Genomic DNA, 21,244 nt, shown 5'->3' on the forward strand with positions numbered 1-21,244 from the left:
TTCCCCAGCTGCGAGTGCCTTATTGTGACTATTAGTGAACTGCTTGAGCTCCGAGCCTCTATCCTGCCCTGAAATGTCCTAAACTGCTGCCCTGAGAGTCAAGTGTTGTAGGGGTTATTTGGTCTAGTGTGCGTTCCACAATAGGATGAACCCCACGAAAACAGAAGCAAAGGTCCCTAATCCCTATGGTTGTGGCCAATTAGCCCCTGCCCACCCTATATTCCCCTCAAACCGGGTGTGACAATGAGAAAGTGGAAATGCAAATGACAAGCAAAGGCATCAGAAGACGCAGTTTGGAAAATGATTTAAGGAAAGTCACTGACCACAAATAAAATGTTACTGTATTGACAGTTCTTTAAATAACTGTATATGAAACTAAGGAATGCAGGTATATCAATTGTTAGTGTATTTAGGTTTTAGAATTAACAAGAACATCATGATTATTTTTCTCTACTCTAGGAGCTATCGGCCAGACTGTTGTCCATTCACAGTGACCAAGACCTTATAATTGTGACATTCAAAACATTTGAAGAAATATGGAAATTCTCCACTTACTATTCACTTGGTAATGTATTTCACACTAATACACTCTTTTCAGCAATCAGCTGTGTTATGTTGTACATTTTTCTTGCATCTCATTCTTACTGGTCTCTGATAGTCTTCAAATCCTCAACCATTAGATGTTTATCCCTTCAGACACACTCTTTAATTATGACATTGATTTGATTTGAAGGCAAAATAACGTTTAAAAGGAACATTTCAGGAGACTGAGCACAGGTAGAGAGAATGGGAGCAAACACAGACACCTGTTAGACACCATGATTCCTATGCAAGAATTCCAGTGATACAATCTTTATGCCTAGTGTAGAAAGCCAAACGAGTAGAGGGGTAATTTGAAGGTAGTTTATTGGTAGAGACAGCTTACACAACCACCTTCAAGCGATGTCTGGATATAACTGCTGCTTGAGGCACATACAGAATGTTGAAGCAAGAACATATAATAATAGTTCCATTAGAACAGTAATATGAGAATGCTACACACCTTCCCCCTTTTAAAAAAAACAAAAAAAACAACAAAAAAAATTATAATCCAGAAAATGAAACAAAAAGAAAACAAAGAAAATAATCTTGCAATCAATGAAAATAGTCTTGCAACTTTACAGGAACATGTTTGATACGTGAACTTTTCCTTAAAACAAAATCAGAAACATCAGAATTCTGTACAACAAAGTTATCAACATTCTCATTGTCAGAAACTCTTATGTCAACAACCGGAGTACGGTTATTAACCACAGGCATGGAACCATCCAAATCTTCCACACCCAAAAGTATCAACCATGGCAGAATAGGACGTATCATCTTCCCTGTCAGACTTTTTAAATTTGTCATGAGAATGACCCCCCACAGAATCAAAATTAGTTGGAGAAGAATTCGCATATAGGTTTGCGTCCATATTCAAGCCTTTACAAAGAGAAATCCTTCTAAAATTCCAAACTTTACCTCCCTCAACTCTAACTGCTTTGGAAAATAACTCTATCACCCTACAAGGATCAGACCATTTATTCCATTTGTTACCAATAACTCTACCAAACTTAACTTGCACAAAATCACCAACTTTGATCTTTCTACAACGGTTGTTCAATGACAAATAGTTGTTTTTCATCTTTTCTTGGTATTTCAAAACCCTTTCCCTAACTAAGGAAGAATCAAATGAAGACTCAGAGGAAAATTTAACTTTCATCCACCAGGGAAGAAGCTTTGAACCAGGCTTCTTACCTCTAAGCATTTCAAAAGGAGACAAGCCTGTAACAGAATTAGGGGAAGTTCTATAAGATAACAACGTGGCACGCAAAGACTTCCTCCAATCCAAATTACTTTTAACCGCTAATTGGATGGATTCTTTAACAACCCTGTTAAAGCGCTCCGTCTGACCATTGGCCTGGGGGTTGAAATTTGACACCCTTTTGTGCACTATACCACACCTTTCTAGAAAAGATACAAATTCCTTGCTGATAAATTGTGGACCATTCTCAGACACAATCTCAGCCGGAATGCCTTCCCTACAGAAATCTTCATCTAAAAATTGAATTACTTGAGTAGAACCAATTTTGTCAACAAACTTAAGCTCTGGCCATTTCGAAAAGTAATCAACCAAAACTAATGCAAATACCTCCTTGTGAGTGGACAAATCAAAAGGACCAATGATATCAATCCCTAATTTTTTCCAAGGACACGTGACAAATTCAATAGGAGACACACCCACAGTCAAAGCTTTGGCAGTTTTGTCACTTTTAGCAGAAGGAGAACATGAACTGACCCATTTATCAACCATTTTATCAATTCCAAGCCACCAGTAGAACTCACGAATACGCCTCGTTGTACTAGACATACCCATATGGCCTTCATGGGCCATAGAAATAATTTTCTCTCTCAATGCAATCGGAGGAACAATCTTGTCACACCTAATTATGAAACCCTGATCAAACATAAGTTCATCTTTTACCTTAAAAAAGGATAAGACATCACCAGACAAATTTCTTTCCTGGGGCCAACCATGTTGTAAATAGCTTACTACAAAAGATAAACTAGTATCATTGCCCATTGCTACTCTCCAATCGGTCTCCGAAATACCCTCAGACAAACCTGCAATACTACAACCATTAACATCATCGATGTTAAAAACAACATCTGAATCACTTCTTACATTGTCAATACAAATAGAATTGACTAAAGGTAACCTGGACATGCAGTCAGCATGTACATTTAAACTTCCAGGAACGTACTCAACTATGCATTGGAATTCCTGCAATTTTGCTGCTAAACGTGCTAAGCGTGCATTTAAGGTCCTACCACCACCAGCTGCCAACATATTAATCAAAGGTTTGTGGTCAGTCCTTAGTCAAAACCTTGTTCCCCACAGAAATTATTTGAAATGTTCAGAAGCCCAAGTCCACGCCAATAACTCTTTCTCAATGGTGGAATAGTTGTACTCAGCACCCGCAAGGTCCTAGAAGCATACAAAACCACATATTCTTCTACTTTGTCCTTCTGCATTAACGCAGAACCCAAACCTACATTGCTTGCATCAACACATACTATGCATTCTTTACCCAGCTCAAATGGTCTCAAAAAAGTAGCATTGATGACTTCCTGTTTCAATAAGTCAAATGCAGATTGTTGATCATTATTCCATACAAATTTAACATCTCTTTTTAACAACATTCTCAGAGGATGTACTTTTGAAGCATAATCTTGAACAAATTTACTATAAAATTCAGTGAGACCCAAAAATGACACTAATTGTTCCTTATTCGATGGTGCGGTGCTTTTGATATGCTTTGAATGTGATTAAGTTTAGGTTTAATACCTTGAGAGGAAATTTCATGGCCAAGATATTCAACTTTACTTTGTCTAAATTTGCATTTGGATAATTTTAGTGTCAAACCTTTTCCTGAACACATTTTAAAACTTTTTCCAGATTGCTGTCATGGTCCTCAAAATCTTTCCCATAAATCAGGATGTCATCCTGAAAGGCAATGGCCCCCTCACAACCCTCTAACACTGCTTTCATGAGTCGTTGAAATACAGATGCCGCACTGGCTAAACCAAAAGGCATTCGACAATATTGGAACATACCTTCCAGTGTAATAAATGTGGTTAGAAATTTAGAATCCTCATGCAAAATTACTTGATGATAGGCACTAGCTAGATCAAGTGTTGAAAATACGCAAGCACCTGAAAGAGTGGAAATAAGCTCATGAATATGAGGCGAGGGATGTCTATCAATCCAGATCTCCTTGTTTAAACTGCGAAGATCTACACATAGACGAAGTTCGCCATTGCTCTTAAGGGATAAAACTACTGGCGAAACCCATGGTGATGATTCAACAGGTTCAATTATTTTCTTGGCAACCAGATCGGACAAAATCACTTTCAATTTATCACGATAAGCCAAAGGTACGTTTCTGACCTTATGTCGAACAGGAATAGCTGATTCTTTAAGAATGATGCAGTGTTTAAAATTAACAAAAATTCCCAAATCATCAGTGAAAATAGAAGAAAATGTGTTCTTCATTTGAACAATAAAATCATTTTCAGGTGGTACTACATATACAGGTGGGGAAGCATTAGGATCAAGTTTAATGCCTAAATCGTGTTGATGAGGCCAACACAAGATAGATGCACCTTTAGTGGCAACATACACTTTCCCTCTAGTTGTTCTGTCTTTGAATTTAATGTCAGCCCACATGTATCCTTCAAGATCAATCTTCTTTCCTGAGTACTCACCAGGATGTACATCAGGTGGTAATAATTTAGTTGTGCCCCAATATTTATTGAAAATATTTTTGCCTTTAATGGTATACCAGGCACACGAATCAATAAGCATTGATATTTCCTCTCCATTGATAAAAATATCACTAGGAAAACCCTTGCATTTAGTATCTCCAACACACAATAAGGTATTGATTTCAGAAGGCTGTTCCAGATCATCACATTCTTCATATGACAATAAATTTACTTTCTGAGAAGACTTACACATTTTGTTAAAATGACCTGGTCTCTTACATTTTATACATATTTTGTTCCAAGCCGGTCACCCCTAGAGTTTCCTACATGATCATTGGCTCCCCATCTGTAACATATCATTTGGGATTTTTTAACAAAAGTTTTATTTTCTTTCCCAAAAGTCTCTTTTTTAGCAGGGAAAGATGAGGATTTCTTATAATTGGAAAAATTCTTTACTAAAGAAACCTCAGGAATTACTACTTAAGTTTTAACTTCCTGACCTCTAATCTCACCTACGAACAATTAAGATTGCTCAATGCCTTTGGCAATGTTTAACACAGCACTGAGAGAAGACTCAGTACCCATCCAAAGACGCTCTTGAATCTTTTTACTTTTGGTACGCATCATAATCTGGTCCCTTAAAACTTGTTCGAAATTTATTGTCTCAAAAGAACAAGAACCAGCTAAAGTGCGCAAAGCAGCTACGTAATTTTCAATAGACTCATCTTCTTTTTGCACTCTGGAATAAAATTTAAATCTTTCCATGACGGTATTAATTTTTCTACCAAATCTAATAGTTAGTTGTTTTACAACAATTTCAAAAATATTCAAATCTCCAGCACCTATGTTTTCAACAGGAGGTACATTTTCCAATTCTTTAAGTCCTGCACCACCTAAACAGTTCTTTAATAACGCTAGTTTCCTTTTTGGCGAACATCCATCTTCTTCAACTACATCTACATAAGCTAAAAACGTAGGATACCATAGATCCCACTCCATCTTGGGATCGCCAGCTATTGGCAAAAAATGTGCAGGTGAAATGATGTTATTCGACATTCTTATAACCTTAAAACACTTAAAAGCAAAGTTTATAGAAATGTTAAAACATGAGTAATTGACAAGAGTAAGGCGTGTAAATTAAACTGTGAAATACAAGTTAAAATAATATTCTAAAACAATAAAAGTAGTCACCGAAGTCTATAGTGAAGATAGCGCCGAGTGTTGATAGATGTCAGGATGCAAGAAATTATTCTTTGTTAAATACGAGTCACCAAAAATATTGTGTGGAAGGAAACGAAGGAAATGTCATTAGTTGCTGTGGAAACGCTCGTCTCGGAAACTAAAAATGACCGCCAGATATGTCATGAACGTGAAGACGTTGCATACACAGTTCCAGGAAGTGCAGACGCGGCAATGCGTGGTGAATCGCCGATACGTGATGACGCTACTGCCTTACGTACTGGAGAAGAATGTCGAAAGCACCGAACACAGTTCCAACAGATTCGGTAAGTTTTTCTTTCCCCTTTTTTAAAAAATGCGTTGAAGAAATAGATAGAATAAATATACAAAATAACGCGGACAAAGGGAGGAAACCTCAAAGTCTGTCAGATCGGATACTTTCAAAGTCCCAATGCATCGGAAACTTCTTTACATCTTCCAATAATTAAATACTGAAAACATGGAAAGAAAAGAAGGCAAATGTCACTCCCGCTGGTGCAATCAGGGCACTAAAATATAAAAACAGCCGCTGGTGCAATCATAGAGTCACGCAATATAAAATAAATACCTTCTTCTTCCTTTCTTTCTCTTGAAAGGTGAACGCTGTCTCCCCAAATTCACTCCTCGAAAAAAAATAAAAAAAATGTGGATTCTTTTTCCAATTTTCCTAAGTATCGCGATCGTCGCCAAATTATGTAGAAAGCCAAACGAGTAGAGGAGTAAGTTGAAGGTAGTTTATTGGTAGAGACAGCTTACACAACCACCTTCAAGCGATGTCTGGATATAACTGCTGCTTGAGGCACATACAGAATGTTGAAGCAAGAACATATAATAATAATGGGAAAAACAACTGTGAGAAGAGGGTCTTAGGGACTATGTTTACCGACCATTCAAGTTCATACCCCAATTGAACTATACTTATATAACAAAGGAACTTGAAGGTCTCAAAAGAGCTGAGTAACGCCTACCAAGGGTGAACCGCAAGAAATCAACTACCACATTGTGGTGAGGCACAGACAGGTACTAATGTAAGTCCTATCAGCCCACCCATATGGTGGAACTTCGTCATCTAGGACATCTTGAACCCCGTTTGTGTATCCAAGCCTACATGTATTGGCTTTGTTCTACCGGACCGTGATTCAGAAATTGTATGTGTCCTCTCCGCAAGTGGTGCTGATGTAGTGCAGTGCAAAAAACAAATAACTGAGAGTGTAGTGGTGATACTAAAAATGAACGTCAAGGTGAAAAAATTTGTTTAATGGTATTCACCTAAGCGTCAGATTAAAAAGAGTGTGGTAACAGTGTGAAAGAATCACTGTACAGTATGCATGAAAAATATTAGGGCCAACATGTTTCTGCCGAAAGGTGACAGTTCACCGGTATTCTTCAGGTCCAAGCTGACACAAATAGCTACTGCAAACTACACCGTAGGGGTGTTGAAAATAAGGAGTGATATCAATCAGTAAAGAATAAATCTGAAAGATTGGTGTGGTCACATACGACCACCCTACCGTATCCTCGTTGTTGATGTATTTATCGAGGAATCTCTTCCCAACTTTATGTGGGAAGATAGCCCTACCTCACCCGGCGACAGCTCGGATTAGGAGGCCCCGCTCTCTCCGTCGGTACCTCACGGCGTGTTCCTGAGCCGAAGGTTGATAAAACAGAAATTATGTCCTGGAACTTGGCAACAGAGGATATAGTTTGCAAAAAAGAAATAAGATATCTAGGGGTCCAAATCACCCAGGACATAAAGGATCTCACTAAAGCAAACTTTGCCAAAGTTAGGAAGGAAATTTCTCTAGCTATGAAGGGCTGGGCCCATCTGCCTTTAACAATCTACGGTCGTGTAAATTTGGTGAAGATGATGGCTTTACCCAAGATAACCTTTTAATTTGACGAGCTTCCTCTTATGTTTGAGAAAGAGGGTTTTTCGAGACTACATAGTGAGATTGGGTCTTTTATTTGGGCATCTAAGGGATCGCGTTTATCTTGGAAAAAAATCAGGAGAAGACTTTTGAAAGGAGGTCTGGCCGCACCAGATTTCCAGATATATTCTTGGGCTTTTTTGCTCACAAATTGCAGAATGCTTCTGGGCATGCCAGGAAGCTCGGTTATTGGTGAACTATTGTCTGCATTGCTGAGAGTTGAGAATATCAAGCAGAATGGATTTATGTATAAATTTTCCAACCCAAAGTACTTTAAAAAAGTAAGACTAAAAGTCCTGAAAGATCTGGCGAAGGTCTGGTACAGAATTAGGAGGGCCACAAGAATACCATATTTTAGCGCAGGAGCACCGATTTGGGATTCACCAGGTGCTCCGAGTTGGGCTGAGGATGCGTTGGCAAGGACACTAAAAGTAGAGGGACCTCAGAAATGGGGAGATCTGTTTTTAGACCGCAGTTTATTGCCGTGAAGATACTGTGAACAAGAGTCGGGGTGTTTATTCTCGAAGTTTAAATACCTCCAGATACAAAGCTGGGCAGCTGGGAAAGAACATTTAATAGGGCTATATAATGAGTTTGAAGAGAAGCTGGCGTTGGAGGTTCCGATCAAAAAAGAAGTGGCGACGTGGTATTGGGCAATAGTTGAAATGGAGGATGGACTGTTTACATTGCCGGAAAGCCTGTGGGGAGACTGCTTGCCGAGGACCGCTACAGAAGACCAATGGCAAGTAACTATGTTGATTCTCTACAAGGTGGTAAAACCTGCGAATTTAAGAAGGAACCACTTGTTTACTCTCCACAGGGCGTATTGGTCTCCCAAAAAATTGGCGAAATTTAAAGATGGTGGAATTGTGAGATGCCCTAAATGCAGCAGCCCAAACGAGGACGACATGCACATGTTTGTTACATGCCCGGCGATAAAGGATTTCTGGGGTGATGTGAGTAAATGCTTGTCAGCCGCACTGGCCCAACATATTGAGGTAGGCCCTGAACTTATTATCATGGGAAGAGCAGATCTACAAGGTAGGGGCATGGACGACAAAGTAAAGTTGGTGTTCTATGCTTTATTGTTGGCCCGGAGGGGAATCTGCAACCTGTGGGTTTCTGCTGATCCTCCGTCAGACTTGTCTTGGATAAGAGCTATGAGGGCTGTAGCAAAGTTGGATATGGTCAGCCAGCATAAAAAGAGATACAGATTTTGGACTCCTTTCTTAAATTGTTATGGGTGAAGGATATGGGGGAAACTGGTGAGAAAGTCCTATGATTAAGTCTCTCCGAAATCTCGGTGGAAATATCTCTCATGTAGGCCGGTTAAGGGAGCGTACTCCCTCCCAAGAGAGTAAAAAATTTCCTATTATATGAGATGAAACCACCCTAGGGTGCTATCGTAAGAGAAAAGGGTGAGGAGGGGCAAATGAGGACCAAAAAAAACATACCCAGCGAAACATTCCAAAGATTTAATAAAGGAATTGAGGCATTTTATTTGTCACTGACTACATTTCAAGTCATGTTAAAAACTAACACATAGTTGTTGCTAAATGTATCCTGTTTGCTCAAAAAATGATATCGATTGTCACCTGAGAATTCACACTTGAAAACTTCTCTTTGAAATGAGAAGTGACGGGCGGTGGAACCAGGATGCGAATCTAGAAAGGAATTAGACAACTAGTTTCTAAGTTCGATATATCTAGGGGAAGGAAGGGGGGGGGAGGGGGAGAGGAGGGGTTTTGGGGGGGAAGGGGAACAAGACATACCTGGACTACGGCGTATCTAGTGAACGGTAGTGATGTATCCCGCTAATTGAAAGTTGTCTTAGGTAGGATGCCAAAAGAAATCTGTAACAATATAACACAAACGGCTGTGTCAGGAAATGTTTAAACATACGTTGTCTGGAAGCTAGAAGTAAGTTGCTTAATAAACCGGCATACAGACGGAAAAAGGGAGTGACATTTGTGTTATCTACGTAACAAAATAACTCTCTAGTGACATTGTATTGTATTGTATTGTGGCATACTTGTATAGCGCGACCTGTCACCACCAAGGGCATCCTGGCGCTTTGACCCATAATCCAGCGACAACAGTAGCTTAGCCTGTCCTGGGAAAAAGATGAGTTTTCAAAGCCTTTCTAAAAACTAAGAGATCTTCAAGGCTTCTCAAGGATGTAGGCAGAGAGTTCCAAAGTTTGGCTGCCGCTACTCTGAACGAGCGGCCGCCCATCCTCACTCTCTGGAATCGCGGGACTACCAGTAGCCTGGACGACGAGGAGCGTAGAGCTCTGGATGGACGATACCAGGCAAACATTCGCCGCAAAGGGATGGGGCCCAGGCCATGAATAGCCCTGAACACAATACACGCTGCTTTGTAGCGCACCCGCAGATGGACTGGCAGCCAATGAAGTTCACGCAGCGCTGCCGTAGAAGAGCTATGGTAGGGGCGAGAGAGGGCGAGTTTGGCAGCAATATTTTGCACCCTTTGCAACTTGCCCAGAAGTGTTACCGGGGCCTCCAGAAGCAGTGCGTTACAATAGTCAAGACGACTTAGGATGGTACAACGCACTACTTCTGGTCTGGCTTGCTCAGGGAGGAGAGGAAGGACCTTGCGCAGCATACGAATCAGCATCATACATGTAGAAGTGGTCTTGTTTACATGTAGATCCAACTGCAGGTTAGGCCCAAAAGTAACGCCTAAATTGCGCGCTGATTGTGCCGCAGACACCGTCTCAGAGAAGGATGGAGGCCAGAAGTCGACTGGGAGATCTCGAGGGACTCGATCGGTGGAACAGTGCAGGACCTCTGTCTTTGTTCTGTTGAACTGTAACGAGTTCAGACGGAGCCAATCCGCTGTCGCCTGCATGCACCGATGAAAAGTCTCCAGTGTGACTGCATCCTGTCCCTCCAGGGAAAAGACCAGCTGGGTATCATCCGCATAATTAAATGCGGAGATACCAAAGGATTTAATGAGCTGGACTAGAGGGCGGAGGTAGATATTGAAGAGTATAGGGCTGATGGCTGAGCCCTGGGGTACTCCTTGACCCACTCTCCGCTCCTCTGAACTGAAGGGGGGTAGCGAAACCCGTTGCTGACGGCAGTCCAAGTAGGAGACTAACCAATCCCTGGCCCTGTCTTTGACCCCGCATTCTTCCAGCCTAGAGATCAGGGTGGGATGGCTGACCGTGTCGAACGCGGCCGACATGTCGAGCAGCACCAAAAATGCTGCCCGACCACTGTCGACTCGCGCCCGCAGATTGTCTAGCACGGTCACCAGCGCGGATTCCGTCCCATGCGCTGGGCGAAAGCCAAATTGCGTCTCATCCAACCAGGTGTTCCCTTCTAAAAAGCCGGACAGAGCGCGGGTAACCAACTTTTCCATGATTTTAACCGGAAAAGGGAGCAGGGAGATTGGCCAGTAATTAGAAAGGCAAGCAGGGTCGAGCGTAGGTTTTTTTAACAGCGGGGATACCACTGCCTTCTTCCAGCAACTTGGTACAATAGCTGTCTCAAATGACTGGCAGCAGATGGCATGCAGGGGCTGGAAGAGGTCCTCTTGAAACACCTTCCATAGTTTTGAAGGAAGAGGATCCAAAGGCGAACCAGATGAAATCGTCAGGGCTAAGTCGCCGAACTCCTTCAGGGAGGGAAGGGGGAAACTACTCAGCTGGGGTCGACTGGCCTCGCTCGCCGGAGCTCCCAAGCTGAGAGCCGGCTCCAGAAATGGAGAAGAAGGACTACTCTGCTGGGGTCGACTGGCTGCACTCGCCGGAGCTCCCAAGCAGAGAGCCTGAACCAGAATGGAAGAGGGGGGGCTACTCAGCTGGGGTCGACTGGCCTCACTCACCGGAGCTCCCAAGCTGAGCGCTGGCTCCACAGAAGGAGGAAGAGGACTACTCTGCTGAGGTCGACTGGCTACAATCGCCGGAGCTCCCAAGCTGAGAGCCGAGTTCAGGGCTGAAAGGAAAGAGCTGTTCAGCTGGGGTCGACTGGCCACAGTCGCCGGAGCTCCCAAGCTGAGGGCCTGATCTAAAAGAAGGGAAGGAGGGCTACTCAGCTGGGGTCGACTGGCTTCCGCCGCCGGAGCTCCCACACTGGGGGGCTGCTCATCTGGTCGGGGTCGACTGGAGGGCGTGGCCGGAGCTTCCTGACAGGGGTGAATAACCCTCTGCAGGGGTCGACTGGCCATCTCCTCCGGAGCTCCCTCCTCAGTGGTGGAATTCCGTGGGTCCTGCAGACCTGCTAGGATTTTACGGATTTTATCCTCAAAGGCGTCCGCAAGAGAGTCACAAAGAGCTTGCGATGAGGGGACTGCACTAGCCACACACGTGGGGTGAGCAAGGTCCTTAACGATTTTAAAAAGGACCTGTGCCTTGTTTGGGGCCTGATTTAAAGTGAGTTCAAGAAAGGTCGCTTTCGCTATCTTGATTTGAGCTTTATATTTATGCATAGCAGACCTAAATGCGGTTTTCTCAGAGTCTAGGTACTGTTTCCTCCAGACCCTTTCTGCGCGTTTACAGTCAAGTTTGAGCTGGCGTAGTTCGCTCGTGTACCAAGGACTGGCTCGGTTCACCCTCCCTCGTGACTTCCGAAGGGGCGCCAACTTATCCAGCGAGCTAGATATGGACTGACAGAAGAGAGTATAACTTTCTTCGACTGTGTTACCAAGCTTAAAGTCCTCACCTAAAATGTTCGGCAATGGAGCGATGTTGAGGATACGGGACCAAGGTCTCTCTAGCTTAGCTAGAGGTAGTCCAGCCTTTCGTGAAGTAGCGTCCTCCGGACAAAGGGAGAACCTAATCAGAGAGTGGTCCGTCCAGTATTGGCACTTGATGTCCACTAGTGATACCCATTGAGGGACCGCAAACACCAGGTCCAAAATATGGCCTTTCCGATGCGTGGGAGCGTTCACCAGCTGTACTAGATTGATATCTATACAAGCTTGGCTGAGAGAGAAAAATGCATTGTCCAGCGAGCTGCCTGCCCACAGATTAAAATCTCCAATAACCAATAGCTTGGAGTGGGAGCTAGCAAGTTCATAAATCAGGTCAATGAAGAGAGGTATGGATGGTGCAGGTCCCGGGGGACGGTAACAAAGGACACCCGAACAGCAGATCGACTCCTGCTGTTTGACTGTAAAACCCATCAGTTCAAATCCCTGTACCTCTCGAATTTTTAGCTGGGAGAGGGTAAGCGAGTCTCTGTAAATATATCATGGACACACTAACATGTTTAAAAACTAATTTAATCGTGTGCGACCAAATCAGGAAAAGGAGACATTACAACAATCAAGTCGGATATTAATTTATAAAGATGTAGCCACACCAAGGACTAGCGGCTGATTCTAACCTAACTAGCGAGCATTCAACAGCCAAACACTAGTGTCACGGACTGTATCTAGAACTGCAAACAAACTTCCAAAAACCAGCCTGACTGCAACGGTGTCAGGGACAAAAATGCAAGACGCTGATGGCTACTTACTTAATTTCCTGTGATACAGCGATTCTATATGCATCGACCGGGGACGGGTAGAGATTATCAAGGGTAAACAGTCATAATATTGATTCCAAAATATAGAATGGACATAATATCGAAGTAAAAATATAGAATGGACAAAATATCGAATGGACACAATATAGTGGTTAAAAATATCGAATTTAAGGTAAGTAATATCGATTTTCAAAATATAGAAGTCAAAATATCGAAGTATACAATATAGGCATTAAATATATCGATTTTTTAATAATATCAATTTTTTAAAAGTGTTTTGTATGTGAGTATATGTGTGAAAAGTGTATACTAATTTTTGTAATGTATGTTTAATGTATTTTAAGTAATGAATTTTATGTTATTTAATTTTTGCGTAATTTAATTCTGTAGCGGGTTGTGGGTTTATAGGGGAATAGGGTGGGAAGTAGTTTAATTATATTAAATTATATTAAATTAAATATTAATTTTTAGCAATTATTGTTAATTTTTAATTAAATGTAGCTTTTTAGTTCTGTAGCGGGTTGTGGGTTTATAGGGGAATAGGGTGGGAAGTAATTTAATTGTAATTAATTAAATATTTGTATTTATTTATTGGTATTCATTTTGAATTTATTGTTATTTTTTAATTGGTAATGAATTTTTATTAATTGGCAATTAATTTGTATTAATTGATTAATTGTTAATTATGTTAATTTTCTAAATTTATTTTCTGTAGCGGGTTGTGGGTTTATAGGGGAATAGGGTGGGAAGTAATTTAATTGTAATTAGGTAAATCATTTTTTTCATTCATTGGTATTGATTTTAAATGTATTAATTAATTTTTAATTGGTAATTAATTTCTATTAATTGGCAATTCATTTTTATTAATTGGTAATTATTTTGTATTAATTAAATATTCGATAATTATGATAATTGTATTAATGTATTTTCTGTAGTGGGATGTGGGTTTATAGGGGAATAGGGTGGGAAGTAATGTAATTGTAATTAATTATATGTTAAAAATACTTTTTGTGTATTGATAATTTTTATTTGGTATTAATTTGTATTATTAATTAGTTTTTGTTATTGAAAATTAATTAGTTGTTAAATAATTATGAACAGGTTATTCATTTTTAATAACTAATATGTAGTTGTGTTTCTAATTAATTATTACATAATATTAAATTGGTTATTAATTTCAATTAATGTTTTATTGGGATTGATATTTAATTTATTTTTAATAATATATTAAATCATTACTTTCCCTACTGTTGCACTCTCTGGAGTCGGAATAGTAATTTTTTCCCCTACGCTATCCAAAGCTTTCCCTACTGTTGCACTATCTGGAGTAGGAATAGTAATTTTCACACTCCCGCTATCCAACGCTTTCCCTACTGCTGCACTCTCTGGATTGGGAATAGTATTTTTTACCCCTACGCTATCCAACGCGTTCCCTACTGTTGCACGCTCTGGAGTGGGAAAAGTAATTTTTACCCCTACGCTATCCAATGCTTTCCCTACTATTGTACTCTCTGGAGTGGAAATAGTAATTTTTACCCTTTCAATATCCAACGCTTTCCCTACTGTTGCACTCTCTGGAGTGGGAATAGTGATTTTTACCCCCACGCTATCCAACGCTTTCCCTACTGTTGCACGCTCTGGAGTTGGAATAGTAATTTTTACCCTCCCGCTATCCAACGCTTTCCCTACTGTTGCACTCTCTGGAGTGGGAATAGTAATTTTTACCCTTATGCTATCCAACGCTTTCCCTACTGTTGCACTCACTGGAGTGGTAATATTAAATGTTACCCTCCTGCTATCCTATGGTAAAATATTGTACATTTTTTATTAATAACTTAAATTAATTATATCTTAATTTTAAGGTTATTTGAGTATTTTTAAGTATGTTTTAGTTAATTATATTTAAACAAAAATCGATATTTTGACTGACTATATTTTTTACAGACTATATTTTGGATTCGATATTTTTGTACTTACCTGTTTGTAGATAGGAATTCGATATTTTGGCATTCTGTATTTTGGTGACTATATTTTGGTAAGTCTATATTTTGTCATTCTATATTATGTCAGTGATCCATTATCAAGTATGTAAGTCATCGCGCGGCTTTTAAAGCCTGCGCCAAGCGAGCAGCTAAAAGCAAGAAAAAGGCCTCGTTTCTTGTCATACCACTAACTTCAGATTGAGAAAACTTAGCAGCCATTTTGAAGTGGGAAGAAAACATAAACCACAATCCTGTTTTGAACAGATGAGATGCTCGATGGAAGGGCTATTCAACTAAACCTAGATAATGCTGCATTAAATCCGTATATAAATGGTCACGGCGTATGAAGTAATGTTTATAACCATCTGCCCAATATATATTAGAACTGTGTCGAGAAACATAACAACGGCCGCCATATACAAATACAAAGATGTGACCTTGTTGTAAAGGAAGTCCAGTGGCCATAGTGTAGATTATAAGAAGGTTTATTGGGTCTTGGTTACAAGTAGGTAAGCACATAGCTAAGCCTAAGTATAGCCCCACCAGGAGCAGTCTCCTTGCTGCTCAGCCCATAGCTTCAACTGACACTCCTAACACAAACACTTCCATCTCTCTACTTGACCTCACACACATGCTGACCAGGAGGGACTTGGAAGGCTGGGGAGGATGCATTAAGTTACAACATACCTCCTGACTAGTGGTCCTGAGGTCTGAGGTCTGGTTTGCAGTGGAGGCGTGGTGGCAGAGCCGCTTTCGGCTACTCCAAGATCTTTTGCTGTGGGGGCAGGTGTGTGACCCCTGCTTTTTATGATCAGCAAACTAGATGCACATAAATTATTCAATATTCAAATTCAATTCGATTTGTTACCATATGGATAAATAATGTATTGCCTATTTTCTGATAAGATGACTTTGGATGACTCAATTGTGAGCTATTTTCCCTTTCTGTTATTAGGATGAAAGTGCTGACTCCTAAAGTCAATAAAGGTACTACAAAGAGGGAAAAACAACTTGCTAAACTTGTATGACTAGGGTGAGGTTGCAGCACTTGCTATAGACAGATAAAGAACCCGAGGACAGAGGCTGTTTGTGTAGTAGCACACTCATCTTGGCGGCTGTGTGGGATCTCCAGAATAGCTCTTCATCCACAGGGAGGAAGGCTATAGCAAAAGAGGGTACCCTGGAAGCAGTGCTTAATTTGAGCCGGTGGTTTCCGGTGCTTGGCATTGGCACTTAATTGCCAGCACAGGCACTTAATTGTCGACACCAGCACCACATGGTGGCACTGTTTGTATAATTTAGAGATGAGCAGAACAGCAATTGTTTATAGATTCAGTATGCATTAAAAACAATGATATCTGCCACCAAAGCTATTGTTTTAGCTGTGGGGGGCTGGAATAGGCTGATTTGTCGCAGTGTGCTGGTTAGTAGTTGTGTAGGTAATGTCATTGGCAATGCTGGCAGTGGCAATGGGTAGTGGAAACTGCAGGTGCCTACTGACTAGAGTCCTGGCACTTGTTATTGTTTTACAAATTAAGCACTGCCTGGAAGCAATAGATAAATGTTTCTTCCATACAGATGTCCTAGTTCAGAATATGGCTGTCAAGCACATGATCTGGAATTATCAGTGGTTGATCCCTGCTCTAAAGAGTAGGATTTATAAGATTTCAAGAGCTGTGCAATTGCCTCTGTGACACCTCTTGAAAGCCAGCTGGAACACCTTGTAAATGTGGCAGGTGTGGCAAATATCTGTTTGTTGAAAATCCCACAATTTCCTGTTGAAGAGTGCTTTACATTAAGAATCCAAATGTTTTTGGACAACATGGTTCTACCACCGGGAGACCAAAGTTGAGTGACCAGGCGAAGGGTGTATCAGATAAATACAGTGGTGTTGGAGATGTGGAACCCCAGGGAGAAAGATAAAGTCATATGTTACTTTCATTAGAGGGGGACACGACAGTTAGAGGGGGAAACAACCCTGTACTTCCCAGAATATGGCTAACCACCACAAGAATCTACCTGCAGATTCAGATTGTAAAGAATGACTTGATTACTTACAAACATTAGGCCTTGTTATGGTACTCTTTGAGACTGACAGTGGCGATAGAGGGATGCTGCTGAGTCTTTATAAATTGGTCATTATGACAAATCTAGACAGAAGAAGGAGATGGCAACTGATTCTAATCCTTAAAAATGCTTCCTTGATTCTCTTTTATGTGGTTGAGCCTGAGGTTGAGGCTGTTAATAAGGTTGTACATGATAATGTTGAACAATGCATTGGGTATATCCTAGAGGTAAAATCGTAAATCATACGTTCTTATATAGCGCCTTTCACCATAAGGTCTGAAGGCGCTTGCTTTGGGAACCCGTCCTGGCTTTTCCCTGCGAGATTACCCCTACTGGGCATCCATCCCATCACTATGGGGCCATAGTGGAGATAGCTATTGCCCAGAGTTGCAGAGTGTGAACCCACGATTCAAGTAGGCACCGAGGCGAGAATTATCAGGTCCGTGGACATTTTGAGCTCAAAGCCCTGCCGCATCGGGGATTGAACCCTGGTCCCAGGTCTGACCTCTGCATCAGGGACTGCCTCCTCTAACCGGTGAGCCACACTTCTCCACATGTGGTGAACTGGTTCTCATTAGCATGCATCCTCTCCTTTCCCCCCGCCTCAAATACTAGTATTTTTCTAGCTAGCTCTGGGGTTTGTTGGTACTCAATCAGTCTTAAGCTATTACAGGTGAAGGACTTTAGAAAAAGAAAGACTATATATTTCAGACTTTATTTTGAATGGGGTATTCTGTGGTTTAGTGGTTTGATTGGGGTGCGTGTACTATCAGAAGTTGTAGGTTTACTCTGCTAGCCTTAATAAAAAATATTGAAACCAAAAAAGGAATCCACACATCTAAGAGATCTGCCAAGTTAACTCCTCCCACAATGGGGGATTCCCCTTACAACGCAAATGGGTTACCGTCCATTTATCTTTTTATCACTCAGTGTTATTATTTATTTTATCTTTCACCGTCGTCTCTGAAAGTGGAGATTAATCAGGCTCCTTGCCTGTAGTTGCAGAGTCTAAACGAAGGCATGGCCTGAACTTGTGACTTTAACCAGGTCTCGCAGGACCAGAAAAGTGTGAGTAGCGTCTTTTAGGCGCTACACTTACCTTAAATCTTTTATATTGCATGTGTTGAGTTCTGCTGATTGGATTTTTATTGTTTGGTGTCAAATAACTTATCACATTTTACTATTTTTTTTTCTAAATTGGTATGGGATTATTCTTGTGTTACATTTTTACTTTGTTACTGTTTGTGTGCTGCTTACATTCTTTACACATTGCCTCAAAGTTAAGCCTTACTGAGTTTGTGCCAACCTGTTAGATTGTTAAGCACACGTTAATTTAGTGACTTTTTGTGGTACACCCTGACGAGAATCGTGGCTGGTGCTTGAGAAGAGCTCACATCCCCCCTCAACCAACTACCCAATTTCTCATGCTAATGTTTTCATGATCTGGACCATGCTGCCATCTTTTAATTGAAGGTATGTCTCCATTTATGTACAGGTTTTTTAAATCACTGTATGGAAAACTTGCTGTTAGATCAGTCTTTTTGGCTGTCTTTAACGGAGGACAATGAAGAAGAAGAAGCGGGTATTGAAGTCTGTATAAGTGATGGATATCTAAATCTAATGTATAGAGGTCTTCTCATGCAAGAAGGTAAGACAGCGTTTTTCAGTTATTGTTCTCATTTCCAGTAAATGCCACAATTCAGCAGTAATGGCCAAATGAGGTCATAGAATTATTGCTCAGTATTTCTGCTGGATTGCATCAGGATTTAAAATTTGGGGCAGAAAATTTGATAAATCAATTAAAATACACTTTTTGATTATTTGTTCACTCTCCATAACACTTATAAAAGGCTCATGGTAACAGAAAGGGCAACCTGTAAAGGGAGACATGGTAATACTAGGGTATTTCAACAAATCTGTAAATAGAGATGTAGGGAAACAAATATTTCTCTCTAAATTCCATTCTATGGTGCTGGTAATGATTCTAAGTGTGCTGAGATATACCTTCCCATTTAAAGAGGCATAATAATTATAATATTGCACTAATAAAATGCAAGTCATCTTACCACAGGTGTGAACTGAATAATCAGAGCCCAGGATTAGCATGAAAATACGTTACTTAGTCACACATTTTACCAATGGCCATATGTTGACCGTTGAGATATAGTTTACATTTTGGGGCATTGCATTCCTTATTATACAAGATAGGTCAACGATTTGAACATTTTCTGCTGTAACAAAGTGCTGATAATCAGGTCACAAGTTTGAATCCCCATAAGGCTGTCTTAGCCCTTCAGTTGCATAAAGTGAGAACTGAATTGTTAATAGTAACATCTGTTTTTTAAAGCAGTAGAAATGAAAGTAGTGTAGTATCAATTTCTACATTATAAAAACCAGTTATTAAAATCAGCAAAGTAATTTTGTAGTAATGCAGTTAGGGAAAAGGTGGATGCTAAGAGGAAAAGAAGTGGATGAAAAAAAGGAGGTTTAAACTCTTGCTACTTTTTGTAAATTGGCACCATTGTGTATGAAATAGGTGCATAGCCCCATTCTTCATCTGTGCATTTGTTCTGGATGATATCATGATAAAACTCCAAAATACATACTGTATGTCCATACAAAATACACTGGAAAATTTCACTAGAATGTTTCACACTTTGTATGTTTATTAACCATGCATGAGAACGGCATTGGTAACTTTTGCTATTTTTCCAAGGTGCCCTACTAAAACTAGAGCAACTGTGTCAATCAACATCAAAATGTTTCACGTGGTGCAAGAAATGTCATAACATTTTTCAATTATTTGTTCTCTTTCACTGAAGGGGCATTTTTTGTGCACTGTCCGGACAAACAGATACGAGAAGCAACTGTTGTAGACAGTGAGTTGAAGATACACCAAAATAGTGAAGACACCCAAGAAACAGAGCCTGTTAACAAGACATTACACTCTAAAGCTTCTCTGGAACCTGTGAGCCCTTTTCATCAGTAGGTAGTTGGCATTTATATGATTTACTTTTTTACAATTAAAACATGAATCCATCTATAGACTGAATGTGCTCTCTATTAATTTTCATGCTGATTTATCATATTCCTTCAAATACCAGGTGTGAGCAATCAAACCTGTTATCATTATTTTACAATGTATTAAGGTTAGAACTTTTGATTTGGTAATTCTGATAGATTTTTGCAAAAACACATTGGTTATGTTTTACGGAAACATAGGTAAATTGTGGTATGCATAATTTGTAGAAAGTCCTGCTAAAATCCATGACAGTTATCAACATTCATAATCATTTCTAAATTATGTCATGCATAAAGGATGCATGTCCTAGTTAACGAACATAAGGGCAGGCGGTCCAAGTAAACTGGCATCTGTGATCCAAAAACTGTGTAATGGTTGCCTGAAAAATGATTTCCTGCAGTTCAAACACGTTTTGAATGTCTCTTCTATGTAGACATCCCTTGTAGCCATGGAACAAAGTCTGATTAAAATCTGAGACACTCAGGTTTCAATACAATGCTTAACAAGTTATAAAATCAATTAAATATAAACTATATTTCCTTGATAAATGTCTGAAACTCACTTGATTTCAGACTAATTTGATTACTAAAAGGGTAATTGATCATACATTTTGCCTCAATGGACCAAGTCTACCTAGAACCTCTAAAAAAAATGTGCTCATAAATAATTGACAAGAGTTGGAACCTGCACTCTACCAAACATAAACCAAGTACCTCAGAAGTTAAATGAAAACCCCTAGATAAATATTGTACACTGAAAATATAAAAGAAACCATTCTTAAGTTGTGCAGATTCAAGCTTAAGCTTTTTCAGTAGAAGAGTAACTTGGTGTCTTCGTGCAAGTAGTAAAAGACGCCTTAAGAGAGGGAGGTGTTGATGATGTGTAGAATAATCAGAGAGGCCTCAGTTGTGCAGCTTCTTACATGATGGTTAGGATGTGGTTACCTGGGGGTGAAGAGTGTTGAATATTTCGACAGGCTATTTAAAAAGTGTTGGTCAATCTACCAAAAGGTGTGTTGTTTTTTATTGTTAGGAGTAGATCCTTTAAAGGTTTGGATATGTTTTAATTATGAAGATCTTTTTCCTCCGAAGAGTGCACCTATTATGACGATGAAATCTAATTTTTAATCTGAGAAAGGGCTATGGTATTGACATGGTTATTGACTGTAGCATAAGGCTTGCATCTAAGGTTACTTACGTTTGAGATTTGTTATTTGAAGTAGCTCTCTCATGCAGTAAGTACGAG

The 21,244-nt window shown here is 40.2% G+C and overlaps 1 protein-coding gene across 2 annotated transcripts in view; it reads left to right on the forward strand.

The window, feature by feature from the left end:
- Positions 1-21,244, forward strand: part of SH3TC1 (SH3 domain and tetratricopeptide repeats 1) — a 368,620-nt gene that overhangs the window by 139,143 nt on the left and 208,233 nt on the right. For both annotated transcript variants that reach the window (XM_086964135.1, XM_086964136.1), the window contains exons 5-7: positions 460-565; positions 18,473-18,625; positions 19,800-19,962. In XM_086964135.1, coding sequence (XP_086820261.1) covers positions 460-565; positions 18,473-18,625; positions 19,800-19,962 — 422 coding nt within the window. The remainder of the gene's footprint in view (positions 1-459; positions 566-18,472; positions 18,626-19,799; positions 19,963-21,244) is intronic.

This window comes from Lissotriton vulgaris, chromosome 3_2 (genome assembly GCF_964263255.1).
Source record: "Lissotriton vulgaris chromosome 3_2, aLisVul1.2, whole genome shotgun sequence".
In the NCBI taxonomy this organism is placed as follows: Eukaryota; Metazoa; Chordata; class Amphibia; order Caudata; family Salamandridae; genus Lissotriton; species Lissotriton vulgaris.